Genomic DNA, 23,985 nt, shown 5'->3' with positions numbered 1-23,985 from the left:
TCAAGCAGAACTGATTGTGTTTTGGTGGATGTTTAGGTTTTACTGACTCTGTTGGAATTTTTTCACCCTCGCCAGATCAACCGGCAGAATTCATACACTGGGCCATGTGCAGCCCTCTCAAAACAAAATATGAAATAAGCTCCACAGCTTATGGTCAAAGCTGTAGAGAAACTTTCCTATGGCTTGAATATGAGTGATGGTCGGGGCCATAATGGGCATGACTGCATGTAGCATTGATGTCTGGGGGCCCAGGGGCAGGAAAGTTTCTCTTAAGCTTTGATCATAAGCTGTGAAGCTTATTTCATATTTTGTTTTGGGAGGGCTGCCCATTTACACAATTATTTATAATACACTTAAGTAATGAGCACACTCGGTGAAGCCCTGTCAAAGAGCCATAATGATGTGGTTGAAACCCAGTTGTGCACATTTTTGTGCCTAATGAAGCACTTTTGATCATGTGACCGTTTGTTATTGGGCTTTGCATTTCCTGATTTTTCAAATTATTTTTTGTTTATTCCCAATAGTGTTACTCCTTGCAGGCTGTTACAGGTGTGTGTAAATAAGAATTTCCAACAAACTCGTAATGCCAGTTACACATTTAGAAAACAGTGCGTTCAGAAAACACGTAATGCCAGTTTACACCGAAATGGTTCAATTGTGTGTGTTTCAGCACATACATCTGCATCAAGGCTGTTCTGCTTGAAAGTACAATAATTTGAACCTCGCTGTTTTTCTGTACATTGCAAGTTAGGGAAAACCAGCAAAAGATACCGCAATTACCGGCTGTGTTCTTCGGCAAGTGGGAAAGATAAATCATGCGACTAGCCTTTGAATGCATTTCAATTTACTTATGAAACCCAAGTGGTGCAGGTCCGAGACCATACCCCGTGTTCCAGCATGTGCACAATTATTTTGTGCGCCTTGAGCTTTACCTCAAATGTAGCACTTTCAACTTGTTCCAATTCAAATTGTGTGTGATTGTGGCCCTTAAATACTGAAGCTTACTAGCATGTCGAAGTGGACTATTGTGTATTCTGTAGTTAAAGAGCAATGAAGTTTTTTGTTAGATGCGGTCACGTAAGCCAATTTATCAAAATTAATTTTCATGTCCCACGTAATATACGAAGCATAAATTTTTTGCAGGCATTTGTTTAGCAACACTTGATCCTGTACATTCTTAACGCGACAGTAAGGCAATCGTCCCCAAATTATCGTTACCATCCTATCACCTTCGTAAAATTTTTTCAGCGGTATTGTGCATGCTTTTTGCACACATACATGCACACACACACACACACACACACATACAGTGGAACCTCGTTAAACAAGAAGAACTTCAAGGGGCCATGAATGCAGCATACCAAGTTTGATTCATTAAAAAGGCTGCGTTGTCCCAACTGCCGCAATATCAATTTTAATGTGAACTTTGAAAAAATAATCTAGATATTAAGGAAAACAGATGAAGTAGTGGCAACGTGCTAGCCACTTTCTCACCGGGACCTTATGACGTCAGAGGGCATTGTTTGTTGGACTGGCAGCAGCTGACCAAAGCCATCACCAAGAAACATGCAATCGTAGTGGTGTAGCCCCAAGCTAGCCACTTGATTGTTCCAGTTGAATGATAAGTGCATTTAACACTCTAATAACTCCTTTTATAGTATTCCTTTTATTACGTCGATCACTGCTAATGTAGTTTTTCAATATTTAGTATAGATCTCCATTCAATTAAAAAAAAATTCCCGCGCCTTCCCGCGAGGGGAACACGAGTATTTAAAATGCAGAGCATTGGGGGTCGTTAACGCCGCGTATAGTCGCGTTAGGGTGGGTAGTTGGGTCGTAGTTACGTTGGTGTTGGTTTGGGGTAGAGAGAGAGAGAGAAACAACTTTATTGGATAGTCTCCTGCAGAGAGAGCAAGCAAGGGCTCCGCGGAGCCAGCCTACTCTCCGACGCGGCCGCTCACGTCGAGTAAAGTCGCGTTAGGGTGGAGCGAGCGTCAACCAAGAAAGGAAGGAGCAACGCAGTGACTGAAGCACGAGCGACCGCTAGCCGCTTTATATTTGCAGCGCGCGCAGTAGAGGGAGAGCAGTACGGGGGGGAGAGCGAGCGCGCATGCGCAAGCAGCGCGCGCCCTTCCACGCCCCACCGCGCTGCTATCACGCACCTGTTACGCCGAGACCGCGACGGAGCGAACGGGCTGACTACGACGCATGCGCGCGCCAGCTGCTGTTGAGAGGAGGGAAGGAGGAGAGGCGCACCTGCTGCGGACGCGGAGCTGTGGACGCCGTCCGACGCAGGAAGAGGCGAGGCTAAGAAATGCTCTGCATTTAAAAGGCCTTTGTAGCAGAGTGAGCTTTCGTTAGCCTAGAGCTCCTGTTGAATGGAACATATTTAAAACGGCACATTTTTTTAGCAACGTGAGCTTTGCTCGCTAGAGCTCTTGTTGAACGGAAAATATCTTGCTGGCCTCTTCACCTTCCGTTTAACGAGATTACACTCGTAGGTCGCAGGATTATGATCCTACTCCTAATTAAATTTCTCCCGTAGCAGGGTGATACGCCAGCCTTTTTTTTTTTTTTTTCGGACACTGCACGGTAGCTGCATTATGGCCATGTCCTGCAATCAGCGAGACGCCAGCCGTGTCGGTTCTTTAACAACCACTGCCACCGGCCGCAGCGAGAACGTGGGACCGCCTCAGATGCTGCCAAACGAAAGCGAGCGTGCGTGCGAGGCGCTGAAATGCCATGTGAGACGCGCGGCAGCACGCGGCGAGCGGACGCGGCTGGGATCGCGGGCGAAACTCGACGCCGGCGCGCACGAGGCGGAAAGCATGGGAACGCTGGGAGCCGTTCAGGTTCAGGTGCACATGGCAGTGAGCGGGCAGTGGCGGAGCGGGCCAGAAGCACGACAAAGCTCCGACGGCGAGAACGCTCTACACCGCCCGGCAGCTGCGAGCAGCGCACGCGAGGACAGCGGGCGCAGGAGCGCGCGGGCGGCGGCGACGGTGGCGACATCACGCGCCTCTGCATTCTGCTGCAATGTTGGTGGTGTAAAAGCGTAATATGGCGTCTGCTAGAAATGGGCTTCATAGATTTCTAGTTCTCTGGCTTTGTAGTCGCTGCTCCGCCCTTTATATTAGTCAGTCTCTCGCGGATCGCGAAGATTTTGCTTCCGTGGACAAGATTGAAGCAGTGTGCACCGAGTGGTCCCCTGACAGCGTGCGTGTTCCCAGAGTTTTTCCCAACTCACGGGTGGCTGTGCGCCTCCGAGGCACGGGGCTGCAGCCCAACAGGACCAGGATTGCATTTACGAGCGAGTGCTTGGAAAACGGTCAGGAGTGCCACAGCGGGCTGTTCGTGGGCCGGCAACTTCGAGTACGCGCTGACAGCAACGGAGATGCCGTCGCGCAGGGCGTCGTTCCCCCGTCTTCCTCGCAGGACCCCCTCTACCTGTGCACGCGCAACCGCGGCCGTTGGAAACACCAGGGGAAGAGCGTTCGACTCATGTACGCCAGCGCGCCGACGAGGCACGCAGGCTCGCTCAGGCTGCGTCGCAACTTGGGCCCTGGCAGGCCCAAACGCAACCTGTCCAAATCTGGGTGAGTGCACATGTTTACTTTCGCTTCTTTGCCGCCTGGCATCATGGCACATCACGCGCGCGCGCGTTTCCGAGCAGTGTTTAAGTAACACCTGGCGTGTACTGCGTTTACTGTGCACGGACCGCAGCTACGTCGCATTCGTGTGCCGCACGTAGCGACCGAAATTTATGCAGTTCGCCTTATCGCCGCCGTCGCGGCTGCTTCCGTCGCGCGCACGTGTGCGCACTGCAGCGCGCTGCAGCGCGCGCGTTTTGTGTTCCACCTCCGCTGCCTTGCAGGTTGGACGATGGCGAGACGGCGCAAGTGTTGGGCCTGCGGGCTTTCGGCGAGCGTGTGGCCACCCTGGATTCTGGGATGACGCAGGTGCCCGCGGGCACGGTGGTGGAACTGCACCTGTTCGGCACCGGCTTCACCAACCAGAGCTCGTTCGCGTTCACCCACGAGGCCGCACCGAGGGGTTCTGCCTGCGACGAGGTGCCTACAGTAGCGGTGGCGCACGCCGTCGACGTGGTCGGTGGCAAGGCGACCGTGCGGGTAAGCCTCCCGGGCGCCAGTGTGCGCTACTACGTGTGCAGCAAGGCGCCCCTCAGTGAGGACGTCAAGTGGGTGCACCAAGGCGACGAGCCCTGGCTGACGCTGCTCACCCAGGGCCGGCTGATGCCGGTCTGGGTTCAGGCCATCATTCTGGCAGGCCTGCTCGTGCTGTCGGGCCTCTTCAGCGGCCTCAACCTGGGCCTCATGGCCCTGGACAAGACGGAGCTGCGCGTCATCGAGTCGTGCGGCACCCCCAGCGAGCGCAAGTGGGCCAAGGTGATCGCGCCGCTGCGCAACCACGGCAACTACCTGCTCTGCTCGCTCCTCCTGGGCAACGTGCTCGTCAACAGCACGCTCACCATCCTGCTGGACGACCTCACCTCGGGCCTCGTGGCCGTCGTGGTCTCCACCATCAGCATCGTCATCTTTGGCGAAATCATTCCCCAGGCCATCTGCTCCCGCCACGGGCTGCAGATTGGCGCGCGCACGCTGTTCATCACCAAGGTCTTCATGGCCATCACACTTCCCCTGTCCTGGCCCATTTCCAAGATCCTCGACTGGGTGCTTGGGGAGGAGATAGGCCACGTCTACGACAGGGAGAAGCTGATACAGTACATACGTCTCACCCAGGAGTATAACAAGCTGGAGAACGAGGAAGTGGACATCATCAGCGGAGCACTGGAGCTCAAGAAGAAGACTGCCAATGAGGCAATGACCCGTATGGACGATGTGTTCATGCTGCCCGTCACGGCCGTGTTAGACTTTGAAACAGTGTCCCAGATCATAGGTCAGGGCTACACCCGCATTCCAGTATTCGATGGTGACCGCAATAACGTTGTGGGACTGTTGAACATTAAGGACCTGGCCTTTGTGGACCCCGAGGACGAGATCCCGCTGCGGACATTGTGCGAGTTCTACAATCATCCGGTCACGTTTGTCTTCGAAGACGAAACACTCGTCAACTTGCTCAACGAATTTAAGAAAGGTAGTAGATTCACGTTTGTTTTCCTCATGCATGAACGGAGGGATAAGGCAGTGGCTCTAGGTTGGACTGCCCTTCTGACAGGTCGCGATAGCTCTTGAGGAAAATCAGCCAGGGTAAACTGACAGACGTGAAGTAAATATCTGCAAAGTGAATTAAAGCTTTTCCCAAATAAAGGTGATCACTAGACTATGCTAGAATGGGCTCAACTCCTCAAAGCTACTGAGTTAAAAAAAAAAAAAAATCTGGGTTTTTATGCAGTACAGAGCATTATTCCCTCTGCCAACCACGCTAATGAGGGGGGCTGGCTAGTAGCAATGCAGGCTGAATTATCAAGTTCACTTAGCAGAAATATGTTTTAAGACAAGGCAGTTTAATACCGTTGTTGGACACAGGGCAAATTTTTGTGCGGAAGGCAGACCAAAATTTACACTAGTGTGACTTTAAGACATCAGAAATGCTTACTTGACTCCTGGAAATTCGGTAGCTGCCGAAACTCTTAACCAGGTCTACAATTCCTGAATAAACTGTGGAGTTGGTTTCAATGTAAGCTGATAAATCATACTCATGTTGGAATTTACATTTCTTTTTTGCACGACTTCATACCACGAATCAGCTCGTGTTTAAACTATGTTTCCGTTTCAATATTAAAATGCATTCACTCATACATACATTGCCATTGGCTATCTTCCTTGTCAGCTTAGTTGCTTGAGAACCTGCAGTAGACAAGCACTTGTAATGGCAGGTCTGTGTTCTTGACCATGTGGCTTACTGTTCACACTGAGATGTGCTGAGGTCTTGCAGTTGGCAGAGGTGTCAGGCAGCATTTGTCATGTAATTGGCAGACTGAAAAACAAATTAGCCTTGTACATGGTGGGAAGTACTGCTGTTCGGAGCAGTGATATTATTTCAACAAATGCAGCACCGCTCTGCATGCACTGAAATTAGAAATTGCTGCCTAATCGTGGCTTTACATTCATGGCCACCCCTCAAGAAAAATAACCTAGCTTTCTGTGGCTGTGAAATGTAATATAGAATAGAGAGTACTGTGCCCGGAAAGCGAGCACATAACTGTGTCATAGTGAACAAGTTGGGACCGAGCCAGATACTGTAGCACAAAAAATTTGCTATAATCTGAGTCACTTTTTAAATTGACTGAAACATTCAACTAATGTACAAAGCAAATGCAGTAGGCCCCACTTATCTACCTTTCCACGGAGCTTTGGGAGAGAGCCTTGGCCAGCTCCGGCCTCGAAGTTCAGCTGCGCCTGATCGAAAGGGCTGTCGACGCGACCCGAGCTCAAGGCATCCTGGAATGAGGACGCCTCTCTGAAGCATTTCCTTGATTTAATTAAAGTTTATTCTCTCTCTCTCTCTCTCTCTCTCTCCACTTATGAGGCATTGAAGAAGTAGCTGTATAACGTATTTCCTGCTAGCAATCAACAATTGCTGTTTTTTGCCACCACGATGCGCAGCACTAGCCAGAGAGATCACCTAAAGCAAACATTTGCCTCAGACGGCACATCGGTGTAATATCTGTGTCAAGGGCATCACCAAGGCTTTTCCTGTGCTACAATGTGCTTGTCTAGTCTTGCCGTGTACTGTACAGCGGCATTTTTCCTTTAAAGACATAAAAATTTTATCTGAACCAATGCAATCTCTTATTACAAGGAGGCATTTACAGGGCTTTACGATGTAAACAAAAATTCGAATTTTGGGGGTTTAACGCACAGAATTCTACGACTGGGCTATGAGGCACGCTGTGTTGGAGGGCTCTGGATTAATTTTTACCGCCTGGAGATCTTTAACGTGATCCGAAATCTCAACCCACCGGCGTTTTTGCTTTTCGCCTGCGTCTGAAAAGCATCCAGTGCGGCTGGAATTGCATACGTGCCACTGCAGCGGGTTTGTTTTTGCTGTGCATCAAAAAGTTATAGTGAAAAAGCACAGTAAAAAATGCTGCAGAAACGCATAAGGAATGCCCAGGAGTGTGTCTTATTTTACCTGACATGTTTCGCAGTCCTGCTTCATCATCGCACAAAACATATCTTGCACCGATATAGTATTCGGCCCATATGCCCGTAGCTTGCTACTAAGCCACAAGCAGCAGTATGGCCATAGAGAGGGCACTGAATTTAAAGGGGCCATGAAGATAAAAATGAAAGTTTGGTTCACTCGAAAGACTGCCTCGTGAGAATAACACTGACACTACTTTTAACGCAAACTTTACTAAAATGAGTTATATAATTAGGAAAAAAGAATGGCCATTTCCCGCACTAGAACCTATGATGTATTATGGGCAGCTGTGTGATTGGCTGAGGCTGGCAAAAGCAAACACAAGTTAGGCAGAGCTTATAGCTTCCAGAACAAACTATTTTCGTTTAAATGTGATGCATATTCTTTTTATAGCAGTAAGAATGGTGGGGTAAACAATGGAAGTTACGGACACAAACGTAAACACAGAAGCACCAGAGCATTCTGCGTGCACTATTTTTGTTATAGCTGCACCGCAGTTCGGCGCTTTGGTGTTGTCTCACACGACACTGGCCGATTGGCATAAGCGACATAGTCTTATGTGACCCTGTCTGTCGAGCATACCCAATGTTTGACAAAATGATTACTATCAACCGTAACAAAAATAAGCCATATGCAAATCTGGTCAAAAACAAAGCGAGTACAGAGAGTGGGCCTGAGCGGTATTGTGGTGCCATCTAGAGGACGGACGGTAAACGAAGCAATGAAAGACCTTTTGTCGTCTGCTGCAGCCATAGTCAACACACTTAATTAACATTCTTTGCAAGTACCTGCCCTGGCTACATCATTGCTGATGTCACGAAACACGTGAACTAGTGGGAGCATTGAAATTTCAACTTAAATGCATTAATTTCTCAGTGAATAAAGTCTCGTTTGCTGCCGTACAAGCGCTGGGGGCACTATGAAACACCAAATCTTTTAACTAAAACAAACTTTTATTTTGTCTCCATGGCCCGTTTAAAGCAAGGCACACCCAATCAAAGCCCTATGTCAAAGTATTGTAGTCATGAGGCATACATTGTACGTATTGAATAAATGACTGCATCTGGTTGTGTACCTTTGCACATTCTCCCCGCCCCACCGAGTTAGCTTCAGCTAGACTGCAGGCGAGGGAAGACCCACTTCAGTGCACGTGCTGTCTGTATTCGGCTGAAGTTGTTCCTGTGGTGCAGATGCTTTCTTCCTATTCTATTCCCCAGGGCAGTCCCACATGGCCTTTGTGCGTCGTGTGAACACAGAGGGCGACGGTGACCCATTCTACGAACTTCTGGGTTTAGTTACCCTGGAGGACGTCATTGAAGAGATCTTGCAGTCCGAGATCATTGACGAGACGGATGTTTTGAGTAAGTCTGTTTGGTTGTGCACCGTTAGCAGGCCGCTCATACCTGCTATTCCTATCGCAGTGGACAACCGAAAAAAGCTAAAGCGAAAAGAAGCCCAAGTGCGCCAGGATTTCTCAGATTTTGCCAAGCTCGGCTATGGCCGACAGGGCAAGCACATCATCTCACCGCAGTTGGCGCTGGCCACGTTTCAGTATTTGGCGACCTGTAAGTAAGCCAGCATTGCTGGCATTTCATCCTTCTTACTGGTTAAATCTGGCCACCATGCTGTCACTGCAGCGCTTGCGTCGCTGTGGAGACTGTTTATCAGAAGGTGACTTTATTGTCAGAAGGTTCCAGCTCATCCACTTAGTTGACAGCTAAAGCTTGCAGGCCTTGCATTAAGTGTTAAATGGCCCGGCACCGAAACCGTAGACAACCACAATATGACGTCTGTTCACATTTCGGTTTTCACACCACAGTATGAACGACTTGATTATTCATCTGTGGGGAGCAGTCAGATGAGGCAGTTGCTTTATTAACTGCGTTTGGCCTCGTATTCCATAGATTGTGCTGCGCTGACCGGCTTAGATATGCGCTAGAGCAGAGCTAACAATTTTGTGCTCCAGTTCGGCAAAATCGGCGACTCTGTTTCATCTTTCATTAATACATCTACTTTGTCCTGTCTGATCTGTTTCTAGTGGCTGCAGAAGAGTTTCTCACATTGGGGTACCACATGCTCTTGAGTTCATATTGTAAGCAAACCAACACATGCAACCAGTCACATGCAAGGATATAGTATCCGTCTATGGCAGTTGCAGAGGTTGTTTTTCATCGTTTTTCTTATTAGGAGCACTGTACTTGGTGCAAGTGTCTAGGAAACTAGACAGGATGATATGATTCATTGGCCTGTGACCTTCATGTTTATGCCCTCTTTATTTTTGTCAATGATGAGCTCAACTTGCAACAATTTGCCTAGCGGTATTATTTATGCCAACGTAAATCCATCAACCACAGTTCCTCGCTTGAAGCGACAATTGATGACTACTGTGCTACCCTGTATTTATGATTTCTCGAAATTTAAGTGGAAAAGTGGGGCTTTAGTCGTGCCTTGTGAAAGAGATGCTTGGCACAGTGGCAGCACAAGTCGAGTGTAAGAAGGCTAGAACCTGTATGTCTACCTTTTAAAATGCAAGTTGTGTCACAACTGAACCTGTTCTTGGTTTGGTCTGACACTTTTGGTGGCAAGTAAAATAGGCAGATAAAAATGACCTTGGTCAGTAGGCTGATAGCAACGTAAAGTTTCATGCGTGTAAGCCAAATGATAGCTGTTAGAACAAAGTAGGAGGGTCACTTTATACAATTATTAAAAGTAAAAAGATTGGGACTACTAAGCAGTGAAAAGGCTGAGAGTTCATTTTTGTGCATTTTGAACCCTGCGACACCTAGTCTTTTTTTTTTCTTCCTTTGGTGGAAAAAAAAGTTTTGGACAGCAAAACAGACAAATGACAAAAACATTATTTTTTCAATAATTAAAACTATAGTGTAGCCACTACATGTAAGCGATGTTCTGTATAGGCGGTGTTCATTATTGTTTTCACAACACATGGTAACAAATAAATTGGCAATGTAGGCAAGAGCAATAGAGCCTACAATGCCTGAAGAATTGATGTATGCCTGAAAAAACTGTATTCTGTCCAAAGGCGCAAATGATTCCAGCTGCACACGTATGAAAAAAAAATTATGAACAAGCATCAGTCTAATCTAGGCCAAATGTTGCCGGCAGGTGTTGAAAGAACAAAGTTGGGAACGTGCAAATATTCAATAACAAATTTTGCTGACTTGAAACGTGCTGGTACGGTTGCAGTCTGGTGCAAGCATGTTCCTTCCTCGTTTCCTACCGGTAATCGGCTACATGTATGTGTGCCTTTCTCCCTCGAACAGCCGTGGAGCCATTCAAGAAGAACCTCATCTCGGAGTCCGTGTTGCGGCGGCTGATGCTGCAGAACATCTTTCTGAGCATCAAGATGCACTCGCGCGACGACCCCGTGATCTATGTGGCCGGCCAACCGGCCGACTACTTTGTTCTGGTGCTCGAGGGCCGCGTCAGCGTCACAGTGGGCCGTGAGAAGCTGCTGTTCGAGACGGGCCCCTTCAGCACCTTTGGCATTCCCGCCATCTACCGCAGCCCCGGTGAGCATGTGGCGAGGGTGTCCCACTGAGGGCTGAAACTGAAGCCACTGCACGTGAAAAGGGGCAGTCAAATTCTGCTGGCTGACGAGGGTTTAGCTTTGCCTAATATTCCCGATTGACAAACACTGCAAAAACTTGACACTCTTCAGGTCTCACCATTACAGTCTTAACCTCCGGAAGAAAAACAATAATCAAAACCAGAGTGTGCTCCACTGACATGTTCAGAGCATTGAAATTCCTACACATATCCAAGTGCAACGTCACCCGCCGCGGTGGCTCAGTGGCTAAGGCGTTGCGCTGCTGAGCACGAGGTCGCGGGTTCGATTCCCGGCCGCAGCGGCCGCTTTTCTGATGGAGACGAAAAGCAAAAACGCCCGTGTCTTTGAGATTTCGGCGCACGTTAAAGATGCCCAGATGGTCAAAATTAATCCGGAGCCCTCCACTACGGCGCGCCTCATCGCCTGCGTTGCGTCGGCGTATTAAACCCTACAATCAAATCAAGTGCAACGTCATTGATTAGTGAAGCTGCAGGTGGCGTAATGAGTGAGGGGACATTACGTTATCCATTTGAAGTTTTATGGAGAGATGAATCTAGAGGTTCCTGCAAACTTTTCGTTTTCAAGCAGCACAGCTGTGACACCTCTGTCTGGCAAGGTGTAGATGTTCCACAAGGTGAAGCCATTCTTGAGACTTGCTGCTCAATGCGGGTGGAATACCTACGGCAGAGCTGCAGTAAGTAGACCAAGACTGCCGCACGAAGCTTGGTGTGTCACTCAAAGCACACGTTTCGGGTGCTTTATCCGAAAATTTTCGGATTGAAAAACATCCCATGAAATGACATGCGGTAGATCACAGTGCTAATCCGTTGTTTCACACTTGTACCAAATGAGAAGTTACCTATTTAATTTCGCCATTTATAACTACCATGTGGGGAATGCCAATGAAGGAATTTGCTCAATTGTAGATCGATTTCTTTTAATGTGTAAGAAGATACTAATATAGGTATTGTTGTGGATTCACTCAATTACGATTAAGAATCCAATTGTCATGCCAAGTCCAAGCCAGAAGCTGTGGTCTTCCCATAACCCCCCCATGATGACATGGATTCCCAGGTGCAGTTTCCTCTCTAGTAAACTTACTAAGAAACTCTGAGAAAACCCTCTGGTCTCTGTAATGATTCATAGCATAAAAGGGGAGCAAGCAGAATACTTCTGTTCAGTAGGTGTTCGAGAAGCAAACCCTGTCTTTGAGCATTCGTTCTGTTTATAATTAAACAAAATGTTGATAATTACAACCAGAAACAAAAAACTGCATTGCCCTAGCATTCTGGGTCCTCATGATAAAAAAGGACCACCTCATCACTTTTATTTTGAAAGAAAATGGCTTTTAAGGGGCATGGCTCTTATATCTTTTCTTTTAATTTTTAAGGAAACTGTGAAACTTGTCAGTCTTGTTGGTTTTTTTTTTCCACCGACTTCAAATATGCCATTTTTTAGTTCAATTAGGTCCAAAGATAATTAGAGGTAATGAGCCATTTTTGGAGGAACAGTAGGCAAGAGAGTGTTGGGCATAAAATTGTAATCTTTATATTTTCTAATATTATTAACCCTGGTGAACGCAATTAGGAAGTGGTTTTTTGATGCACCACTTGGAACTAATTTTACAGCTCATCAAATTTTGGTGTTTGAAATGGGCATTTGAAATAGTTCCTTGCCACTGGTGGCCACGAAGTTTAATGAGCTGTAAAATTAATTCCAAGCAATGCATTATGGTCTACAGGTTATTAAACCGGGGCTCTACAGTAGCTACAGTTGATTCCAGCAGTTGGTCAGCCCTTCTCTGTGCAAGAGGTTCAGTGCAACACAATGCAGGTTCAAAGGTGTAGTAGTGCACCTGTAATTTCCGATTTCAAATGCAGCAAAAAGTTGCAGAGTGCGAATTTGTCACCGATTACTTTTACGCAGCTGTCGTGCTGTTAACAGTGTTAGAAGCTCCCTCCCATTTACATTGGACCACTACGATGTGTGGTACTTACTTTATTGCTTTCAGTGCTTCCCACCCGGCTGGCACCGCCATCTGACCTTTGAATGGACATTGCAAGCTTGTCATGAAGATATATAGGTCGTGTGCGTGCGAAAACTGCACTTAAGCAAAGGTAGCTTCCACTTTTAATGGGGAGGTCCAAAGCACAGTAATTACTTGTATGGTTCTGACATCCTTACTCTAATTATTGTTTAAAATAGCGTTGTTTATATGCGGCCATATGTCACGCCATTTTCACAGCTTCATTTGGCGTGAACAGACGTTCCAGAAGCCAGCTTCCATCATCATTGATAAATTTCAAAGCACTGGCGTCACTTTTGAAGCGCTGGACACATGTACGATTGGTACACGCGATTTGCATGCGACTGATCGTTACGACTGTCGCCACGACTAGTCCAGGGTTCGTACAGGCTTCAAAAGCAAAAATTCAAGGGTTTTCAAGGGCTTTCAAGGACCAGAAAACACATTTTCAAGGTTCCCATCTAATGTTTTATCTTGGATTATTTATAACCTTTCCAACACAATGCAAAAGTTTTTTATTGCACAATACCTAAGCACATTAGTGCACATTTAGATAGGTGCTAATGGGTTCGTAAATGCTCCCCCAGCTTTATTTTTTTTTTATTTCATGGCTGGTATTTACAGGTTTTTCTTTTTTCTTTGTGTTTTTCTGAGGCTGTTTGATTTCAAAACTTAGTTCATGTTGCCTGCATCTCCTGTTTTGTCAGCAAGAGCATCAGCTGGAGCAAGTGTTGCTTCAAGGCAGGATGAACTATGTGCACGTCCACCGTTTGCACATAAAAGCAAACGTAGATGGAGCGTATGAGGCACAGACTAGATGGAAGATGCAAGATAGAGAACAGAAGCTGGCTTTCACTGGATTGTATCATGATACGGATTGGATTGACAAGTGCCTGCTCCCAATGTTGCCTTGTAATAATGAAAATCCACCAAACTTGTAATTTCATGCAATACACTGAAACTTGATTGTTACAATGTTTCTTTACATTTGTTAACACCTAAAATCCATGACAAACACTTTAAATTCTTGTGAAAAGGCAGGGCCATTGATTCTCTCCGGAAAAATCAAGGGTATTCAAGGACCATTTAAAAATTCCAGGACTTTCCAGGCCTTGAAATTGACACTTCTAAATTCAAGGGTTTTCAAGGACCTGTGCGAACCCTGTAGTCGTACGCGTGAATTTGAGACACATGACCCGATGTGCCCATGCGATGCGTCGGCGGCGTCGCTCCGCCCGCTGTTTTTGCTCCATGGTCAACTACGACGATCGCTAAGCTGAATTTGTAGATTCCGCGCGTTTTCTCAAGAAATGGATAAAGCAGGCAATCGTGAAGCGTTTTCTGCCTTCAGAAACAGTCCGCGCACACCGGCCGCGCCTGCCAGCTCGGCACACTCAGCGGCTCGAACCGGTGCAGACCACGGTAGCAACCGCTTATCGCTGCTCTTATGAATCAATCTGATCGCTAAAATGAAGTTCCACATGCGAGAAAGTAGGTGTTAGTGTGGTGAAAAATTGTGCTAGGAATTGTTGTCAGGGCTTATTTTAAAAGCGGCGATCAGATATCTGCCGCGATGCAAGCGCGCGGTGCGCCGAGCGGCCGAGAGATGGCGATACCTGCGCGACAGCATCGAAACAGGCTACGCAGATGTCTTGGTCACCGATCGCTCAAACGGCCGTTATAGCTGAAATAAAGTTTCACATGCGAGAAAGGGGATGATAGTGTGGTGAAAAGTTGTGTTACGGATTGTCATTCGCAGTTTCACAGATAGCGGCGATCAAATATCCACCAGGATGCTAAGCCTAAAGTTCCCAACACCCGAGCAACGCAAGCCGGTTGCGGGCGGTTGGGGCTCAGCGGGCTCTCATTGGCTGTGGCCTCACGACGATCGCAACGATGGCACGACTGCATCTGGCTTGCCAGTCGCACGTCGTGAGCCTCCTCCGACCAGCGAACGACGCCAAAACAGGTCCTAACGATCAATCGTAATGATCAGTCACATGCGAATCGCGTGCACAGGTCGTGCATGTGTCCAGCGCTTAACAGGGTAATACATAAGACGTTTCACCACCTATGCAGTAGCATTGACAGTAACGACTGATGGTGGCAGTTTTTGCTGAAAATGCCAACCGCATGGGTGGCCAAACATATTGTGTATTGTTTATCATGCTAAGTAAAGCCATTGTTTTGAAACTTACAAACTCAATTTAATGTGTAGCATCTGATTTGCACTGATAGCCTAGCTTTTGAAAAGCAAGGCGTAAGGCCAATATCACAGTGACAAAAAGAATGAGTATGGACTTGCTTGGGGTAATAAGGGCACCGCCGAATATGTATCAGAATTTGGGAGCAAAGCTGCATCTAATATATCAATAACTACTGTAATGTTAGCAAAGGAGGACAACAACACACAGGTCGGAGTACTTTATGCGACTGCGAGAATGAAGATGAGGGGAGATGCCGCTCATCGCAGTGTGTGAACTGCAAAACGCAGGTCAGAGCAGAGAGCTGTCTCCCCCCAGTGAACATAAGCATGCACTTTTTCCTTCCTTTAAGCATTTTGTATTTTCATTTTCCTTCACTAAGACCGCATAATGTGGAAATGAATTCTTTGATAATATCCTCAGGATTTACAGTTGGTGGACGCCCTGAAGCAGTGCCCCTTCCTTAAAGGGGCCATGAAGACAAGATACAAGTTTGTTTTATTTGGAAGGTTTGGTGTTTTATAGAGCCCTCAACATTCGTCCGGCAGCAGACGATGCTTTATTCACTAAGAAATCGAGCATTTTAAGCCAAAATTTTAATTCTCCCACTAAATCGTGTTGCATGGCATCAACAAGGCGTATTCAGGGAACGTGCGTGAAACAAACATTAGTATGTTGACTAAGGCTGCTGCGGAATGGCAGAACACCTGAATTGTTGCCTTGTTGTCTGCCTTCACAGCTGGCGGGACGATGCTGCTCAACGACCGCTGCCCGCACTTGCTCTGTTTCTGACCGATTTGTACCTGGCTTACTTTTGTTACAGCTGATAGTAATCATTCATGAAAAATTGGGTATGCTCGACCAGCAAGGTCATGTAAGTGGCAGTGTCGCTTATGCCAGTTGGCCAGTGTAAGCTCAACGCACCAAATGGCTGTGCAGCTATAACCAGCCTAGTGCGCTCAGTACACCCTGGCGCTCCTATGTTCACGTGTACGTTCGTAACTTTCATTGTTCACCCTACCATTCTTACTGGTGTGAAAAGAATGTCCACTAAATTTAAGCGCTATTAACCCATTCTGCAAGCTTATAATCCCTGTTTAATTTGCATTGTATTTTGCCAGCCTCAGCCAATCGCAACAAGCTGCCCATAATACGTCACGAGTTCAGTGTGGAAAAGTACCTAGCTAGAATGTCGCATGCCTATTCTCCATTTTCCTCATTATACTGCTTATTTGAGTGAAGTTTGCGTTAAAAGTGGTGCCAGTGCTATTCTAACGAGGCAGTCTTTTGCATGAACCAAACTTGCAATGTGTCTTCATGCCCCCTTTAAATATATGCAGTTCACTGCTCCTGCACAGAGTACACATTACGTACTGGGACATGTAGTTTGATCACCACATGCATTATGCATGATTTCGTGCATTCGACTTTTCACCGTGTGCAAAAGACAACTTAAAGGTACACTGAATAATAATAGAATCGGTAGTAGTTGTAGAAAGAAGCGATACTAGAAAAGACACTGTTAAACTATCTCAGAAGATGAAGTGCCTAATTGGGAAATGCACAAATATGTGTCAAGTTGGAGAGAACAGCAGCAGACAGTTTCAGTTGTGGTGCTTTCTCAGTTGTAAGCATGATTCTGGAAGCAAATGCCTATAGTTTGGCCATTTGTTTACAAATACTAAGTAGGTCTGTAGTCGAGCGTTTGTTAAATATAAATAGCAAGCATGGAATAAATCTCAGGCAGACTTAAGTGCACAGATATAGGTACTGCCTAGCAATGCGCTGAAGCAGTGGCACGCATTGAGCACACTACCAACGGGAATTGATTTAATGTGGCTAGTACGGGTGCGTGTGCTGAATTTGTTTGCCTATATCGATAGATTAGTGTTGTGAACACCACTTGCAGCAGCAGCAGTTGCTTATTAGCGCACAATAAAAACAAGTGTCGACACCCCATCAACTTTCCCGCACTACACTTTGTGACCTCACAAACCGAGAATGTATAGTGAAACGGGATTGGTGCAGCTTGCCTAAGCGTTTCCCTGAAACAAAAATGGAGGAAGAAGGGACGTGCAAATGTAAAATAAATGTTTGCAGGACTATTGATGGTCACGCGCTTTTGAAAAGGCACAAAGCGCAACGAGCAAACATCATAAAATATCGTGGGCTCTCTTTCAGTTTCAATTTCATAGAAATTTTTCGCTTTGCGTACAGTGCAGTCAAAAGATGAATGCATGCGGGTGAATGCTCTTGCCTAGACACACCTACTGACCACTAACGCATGTAGAGGTATACATGAAACAGCCAGCGAAGTAGATGTTATTAGCGTGATCGATGAGAAATGAGACGGCCGTGAGATTATCTGACCAACTCAACTCCGAACGCATTTTTAACACCTGCTAACACATCCTGGGCATGTTCCCAGGAAAGCTTCACCAATGTCATCCTTCCTTGCAAATAAGGGCGGGGGCTAGGTGGCTGAATTCGCTGTATGCCGCCACACCAAAATGGCATCAATTACACCCTTCCTGGTTGACTGCGATGAAATTGAAAGCCAATGAGGACAGGCTTTCAGGAAGATGGCGACGATCTAGTAATACTGGGCTCAGAGCGACGTGCACGGATACATCACGAAAAAATGAAGGGGAAGCGGCAGAGAGAAATGCCAGCTTGAATTATTTCTTTCTCAGCAAACAAGGCATCATTGGCTGTCGAATAAAAGCTGAGACGGCTACAGAGCCCACGATCTTTCAGTTGAAACAAAAAGTTACTCAGCATTTAGTGTCCCCTTAAGTCAACAACCAAGCGCACATAGGATCGAGGTGTTCATGCGCAAAGTCTTATGCTTTTACATTATCCCTAAGCGTGATTTCAGAACAGTCTGTGCCCCATTTCAGATGCACTATTGCAGTTTAACATGCAGCAGTACATAAATTTCTTGACATGGAAGCGAAACTACGGCTGAAACCAATGGGTCACAGTGCAGCGAAAGCCGCATGCCGGCACTGAAGCGAGTTGCCACACGAGAGTTTGCTGGCAACCCCGTATAGTTTTCTAACCCACAGATGGCTCTCTCGTTTAGACATGACACACGCTACCCACATTAGGAAATTGAGCAAGACAGGAAGAATTGGCCAAAGTGCTGCAACACACGTTACTCTTTAACATGGCAGCACATCAATGTAGGGTGCCTGTGAAATTGAACAAGGTGTGTGGTTATGTTGTATCCACTCCAGCATGGGAGGGCAGCATACAAAAATAAGTGCAATCCTAGATTTCCCGCCTTGTGTGTGATCCAGGCAGAAGGGAAATTTTTTTTTACGGCATGGCATTTCTTCAACTTTCTCCCCAGAAGATCTTTCTTCCCCTTCATTTGTTCGCCAATAATATGGCAGGTTTCTAGAGCCTTTCGAAATTAATGTGAAACACCTTTGCAGACCATGGTATGAGCATATTTACCTTCAGCCTCCTGTGCTGCTCTCACTAGCAGAGCTCAATTCACTGTATGGGAGAGGTTTGCACTTTACACTTTGGCTGCCAGTGGCACTGGAACATCCTAAGCTCGTGCAGTACATTCAGTGAAAGAGATTGAGCCCAAAGGGCCCACGACACCAAAGTTTCAAATTTATGCTGCCATTTGCAATGTATTCTTTTTGGTCCTCGTAACAAATGGGTGAAAGAGTGCCACGTCTCTCAATGCAAGTTTTTTTTTAATCGGATATGAAGCCTAGAATGTTCACACCTTGCCCGTGAATGCTAAGACTGTAAAAGCTATGTTTTATTTGCATGCTAACCAGACAATGTCTATTTTATTACGCAATGTTTCCAAATAGTTAATGCATCCATGCACACCACAGTAACAACTTAGTCATTCAGCTGGCCCCATGCAAATTTCATTTGGGGGCGCAGTGAGAAAAAAACAGAGCTGCCAAGACCACCCTCTTGCCAAAGAAATGGCTCCTTTTCTGTTAGTACTTTGACAATTCAAGATTTAAACCACATTCGTATCGTGCAGAAGGAATGTTCGCACCAGTTTTTAGTTCAAAGAATTTCTTGTGTAGAGTCAACGGCCAGCTCCCCTACACTAGGAGATGATTGTGCACAAGTTTAAAACTGTACTTCTTCCCATTGAAAGCACATGCAGGGTTGATCGCTGATGGCAAAGAATCCACAGATGGCTTGAGGGCTCACAAAGCTGCATTTGTCTGTCGTTCTCAGATTTATTCATGCATGGTTAAATCAACTGAAGAGCTGAGCGCAACATTGAATTGTCGGTGACTTCAACAGCACGGGCACTCTTTCCCCTCATCCTCGGTCGCAGATCCGGACAGTCCGAATGCGGCGGGGGAGCCGGCAGGCTGGCCACTGCCCGAGGAGCCCTTTGTGCCGGACTACAGTGTGCAGGCGGTGATGGACACCATGTACATGCGGGTGCACCGGTCCGTGTACCTGGCGGCCCTGAAGGCGTCGCGCCTCGACCGGCCCACCCTGCGCACCGACCTCGAGGTGGACCACATGCTGTGTGGCGGGGCGCTGCCCCCTCCCGACCGGCCCCCCGACAGCTCGCCCCTGCTGGCCGAGAACAGCTGATGGGCCTCCCCGAGCGTGCCACCCCTAGTCACGGCCCAAAGACTTCCTCCCGGGAGAGGAGGGGCACAGGCGGTGCCAGTCTTTCAGCAGCAGTCTTTCTCTCGCTCGTTGTGCCCAACTGCGGGCCCGGACCGCCGCGGGCCCACACGCATTATTGCTATTCCATGGTAGCCAACATTGTCTTCTCTCGCTTCAGAGTTACTGTTAACTGTTTTTTAGTAGTGTATACAAGAACGGTCACACAGCAGTAGTATGTTGCCAAAGCGATCAATAAAATATGTTTCAGACTTGTTTGCTCCTTGCTACAGCCGTTGCTGCTCAGGCCACCAACTGGCGCAGTTGCTTGAGCACAGTCTCTTGCAGCTTCTTCTTGTCGCGCTCCTTCTGCTTCAGGGACGAGAAGATGTTCTTCTTCTTGTCTGCCTCGCGCACCTTCTCCAGGAGCAGCAGGGCCAGGCTTGGGTTCACACGCAGGTAGCGGCTGGTCTCTTTCCCGTGGTCGTGGAAGTAGGTCGACCAATCCTCAGCCATGAACAGGTCCAAGAGCTGCAACACACCCCAAAAGCTTTACTGCAATACCTGGGCAGCAGAAATGATTGATTGATTGTGGTGTTTAACGTGCCAACGCTACACAAGCGATGAGGCGCGCTGTAGTGGAGGGCTCTGGATTTATTTTGACGACCTGGGGATCTTTAACGTGCACCGAAACCTCGAACACACGGGCGTTTTTGCATTTCGCCTCCATCACAAAAGCGGCCGCCGTGGCCGGGAGCAGCAAAAGGCTCTTGCATGTAATGACACTACTTAATAGGCTCATCATGGTGGCCACTAAATGAATTTCAAGCTCAAGGGCCAGCACCCCCTCCCTGTCCCACTAGCACATTTCCCGTAGCCCACTCAAATCTTGATTCACAAACGGTATAGCATGACTCATGGTCATAATGCCTGCTTTAAAGCAAAAGTTCATGGCACAAGCATGCGACACACACACTTAGCAACTGCACAATCTTTTAAAGGGGCCATAAAGACAAAGTACAAGTTTGTTTTATTCAAAAGATGTGGTGTTTTATAGTACCTTCAGCACCTGCCGAGCAGCAAATGATGCTTTATTCACGGAGAAATTAAGCAATTTAAGTGAAAATTTCAATTCTCCCACTGAATCGCTATGTTTTGTGACATTGGCAATGACATATTCTGGGCAGGTACCTAAAACAAAAGGCAGTATGCTGACTCGTGCTGCCACTATCCACTAGATGCTCCTTTCGCTAACTTTATTATCGTCCGCCTTCCTAGATATCGCTCAAGGACCACTGTTCGCACTTGGTTTTTTCTGACCGGACTTCACCTGGTGTATTTTTGTTACGGTTGATAGCACTCTTCTCCTGATGACTCGCAAACAGTGGTCATGCCGTTTATGCCAGTTAGTGTGATGTCAAGACAAGCCCAATGTGCTTGACGGCTGTGTTTGGCAGTGTCGGCCGGCAAAGTGCCGCACTAGCTGCTTCTATGTTTACATGCTTGTTCATAACTTGTGTTGTTTACCCCAGCATTCTTACGGCTATAAAACGAATATGCACTAAATTCAAGCGCAAATAGCTCATTCTAGTCCATGTTTAATTTGTGTTGGACTTTGTCGGCCTTAGCCAATTGCAATAAGCTGCTGATAATACGTCATAAGTTCAGTGCGGAACAGTAGCTCATGAGCTGCATGCCTGTTCTCCGTTTTCCTCGCTACATAGATCATTTGAGTAAAGGTTGGGTTAAAAGTGGCGTTATTATTGTTCTAGTGAGGAAGTCTTCGAATAAACCAAACGTATTTTGTCTTCATGGCCCCTTTAATTAAAGGGAAGCTGAAACGCTTTCCAAAAAAATTGAGTTAGAGGCACGTTTATATAGTTTCTTGCACGCTGACTCCGAATATCACATTGAATTTTATCGTAAATGAGTCCAACCAGCATTTATCTTCCAAACCCCGCCGTCCCGTTTGAAAGGCGCACGCTCTTCGTCTTTGACGCCTCTGATTGGTTGCGCCCGTTATGACGTCAAAGGAGGACACCCTTCGGTCGTGCAGGTTGTCGGAAGCATTGGAAACGGTCTCACGGCAGCGGCACTTGCCTTTTCGGCAATTTAGCTTACAGTTTAGTGTTCGCACATGACGGCAAGTTTATTTTCCAACTTCCCGTGCTACTCATTCAAGTATCTTGGATCTTGAATTTGCTTTACACGACCAAGAACCACAAAGCAGTGACTGTGGCGTCGGCTAGAGGGTTCCGTCAGAATATTTATGAACTGGGCGACCAGCATAGGGGGGTTTCTATTCCTTATGTTAATATTAGGTACTGCCTGAAGTGTTTGTTATGTTACTATATACGAAACCATTTATGCCCAAGATTAAGCGGGGTTTTATAAACAATGTACCAGCGAAAAGCACGTCGGTGCACTGCGCAAAAATATAGCGTTCATGCGCTGTAAACGCTTATGTGAGACATGTTGCCGTTACACGCATAAAACAATAAGCAGACTCGGCTTCTGAATTTCCTTTGTTCGTTGTCGTCCACCCCACACCCCTACTCATCCCCATACACACACACCCACACACACACGCGCGCGCGCGCCATTTGGGCAGCGGCGCTAAGGCGCCTCCGCGATCGCCAGCTGCACTTCAATGAGGGGCGTCTTACTGCTTGACTTGCATTTATTCTGAAAACATTGTAGCATACTGGTGCCTCCGCAGCAGTATCGGCTCTAGTAAGGCTTGATTTTCGCGTGTGCGTTGCGTATTCTGCTACAATATTACAGCCACCTCGTTATAATTAACAGACCAGTTGGAGAAGGCAGTTATGTTGTAGTAACGTTACTTTAGGTGACAATCACCAACGTTTGTGATAATATATCATTGGCCTGTTTCAGCATTTCTAGATTTAAGCATTTACCGCGCTAGTCGAATAAAGGCTGTATATTTACTCTTCGCTTCTACTTTTTTCAGTCTCATTGTTATATATATCGACTATCGCTGGAGCACACATGAGGTTCAGTGGCAACAAGTGCTTGCCAGGTTATAATATGCAGGCACACGGAATCTTGGGTGAAGAATTAGGCCCCCGCGGTCACTCACAAATTATGGTACGGTGGTGGTTCGGAGCGGTGTTTTTTCATTTCAGACAAATATTACCTTCTCGTGGCATGTATACTTGCAAAATAAGTAATGTGGTGGTCTTGGTTCTTTTACTTTGTAGGAATACTGTTTACCTATTAGCCAGGAGAGAACTTCAATCAGGATTGGCACCTTGTTTTAGTTTCGCCAAAAATTGGGTTTTTGAGCACTGTTCTAAGCCCATCAGGGAAAGACAACAGACGCGTTTAACGAAACAGGTGTTTCCTGAACAAATGTGACTTTGTTTCTGGAACTGAACGAAACATCCCGGGCCAAAGTACAGCATTATTCACCATCCTTCCCAAATCTAACAACTAATGTGAACATTCAAGTCCGTCGCATCAAAAAAGAAAAAGAAAAAAAAAATACGAAAAACGCATTGGAGTATTTTACAAAGTATCTAACGTAGTGTAGTATATTCTCTGTCATCAAGCACAGCCACCTCAGCAGTTGCTTCCGTATGTTATAAAACATCCCGGCGTGATATTATCCTGCTGAGGAATACGGCATGGTAACGCATGCCTCGTTTGGCGTTCGTGCATACTTTTTGAACACGAAAATTGTACAAATGAGTGCTATCAACAACAACAAGTATCATTCTTCCTGTGGCGAGCATCTACAGAAAACACGGCAAAAAGAGCATGGCAGTGGCGGCCGATCCGGCCGGAAGTCTAGGTACGACGTTTTTTGGCTGGTTTTCGCCTCTACTCTTCGGTCTTCCGGCATCGAGCGTCGAGATGGGGGCAGGGCATCAGGCCACTTTTGTTTGCGTATTGCGCCGCTTCTATTGCATGTATTGCGAAAATATTTCATACACGGGAACTATTCAATGTGTACTTGCTGCTAGTCAACTTTTCTTTTAATTCTAAAACCCTTCCTTTCCTTTAAAGGGACACTGAAGTGAATTTGTCATGCTGCTGTTTTTGCTTGCACTGCGTAGACTGGCTCAAATGAACACACTTTTCATCATTTATCCGGATGATAAGGCGGTATTTATTTCATAAAGCCTGAAAGAAGAAAAACTACCATGTGCGGTTTGCAGCGGCTGCACTAACTAACCGCAATGACGTCAGGTAAAGGTGCTACGTGATTGGACGATGTACAAGATTAGCATTCAATTAAGTTTCGTTTTCAGTTCTGTGAAACATGCTTGGCATCCGACGTTATCGTTGCATGGGCATTCTCGATATCTCGGTAATCGCCATACCGTGCGCCAGGGCCGTAGCCAGAATTTTCTTTCGGAGGGGGTTATGGGTTTTAGGAAGGGGGTAGGTTTGTCGAAAGTAACAGTAAGTATTGCTTATGTGCGGCC

At 46.7% G+C, this 23,985-nt stretch overlaps 2 protein-coding genes across 3 annotated transcripts in view; one reads left to right on the top strand and one right to left on the bottom strand.

The window, feature by feature from the left end:
- The first annotated feature begins 2,940 nt into the window (after nucleotides 1-2,940).
- LOC144155952 (unextended protein-like) lies at nucleotides 2,941-19,806 on the top strand. The gene is made up of 6 exons (XM_077687675.1): nucleotides 2,941-3,596; nucleotides 3,875-5,115; nucleotides 8,346-8,489; nucleotides 8,550-8,693; nucleotides 10,410-10,658; nucleotides 19,251-19,806. The coding sequence occupies exons 1-6, from the start codon at nucleotides 3,061-3,063 to the stop codon at nucleotides 19,517-19,519; spliced, it is 2,583 nt and encodes an 860-aa protein (XP_077543801.1). The 5' UTR covers nucleotides 2,941-3,060; the 3' UTR covers nucleotides 19,520-19,806.
- Nucleotides 19,796-23,985, bottom strand: part of Sec15 (exocyst complex component Sec15) — a 16,776-nt gene continuing 12,586 nt past the window's right edge. For both annotated transcript variants that reach the window (XM_077687676.1, XM_077687677.1), the window contains exon 16: nucleotides 19,796-20,065. In XM_077687676.1, coding sequence (XP_077543802.1) covers nucleotides 19,838-20,065 — 228 coding nt within the window. In that variant the 3' untranslated portion in view covers nucleotides 19,796-19,837. The remainder of the gene's footprint in view (nucleotides 20,066-23,985) is intronic.

This window comes from Haemaphysalis longicornis, unplaced genomic scaffold (genome assembly GCF_048455015.1).
Source record: "Haemaphysalis longicornis isolate Haplotype H1 unplaced genomic scaffold, Haemaphysalis longicornis Haplotype H1 scaffold_1, whole genome shotgun sequence".
In the NCBI taxonomy this organism is placed as follows: Eukaryota; Metazoa; Arthropoda; class Arachnida; order Ixodida; family Ixodidae; genus Haemaphysalis; species Haemaphysalis longicornis.
The sequence above is the reverse complement of the archived record's forward strand: the minus strand, read 5'-3'. Positions and strand labels throughout refer to the sequence as shown.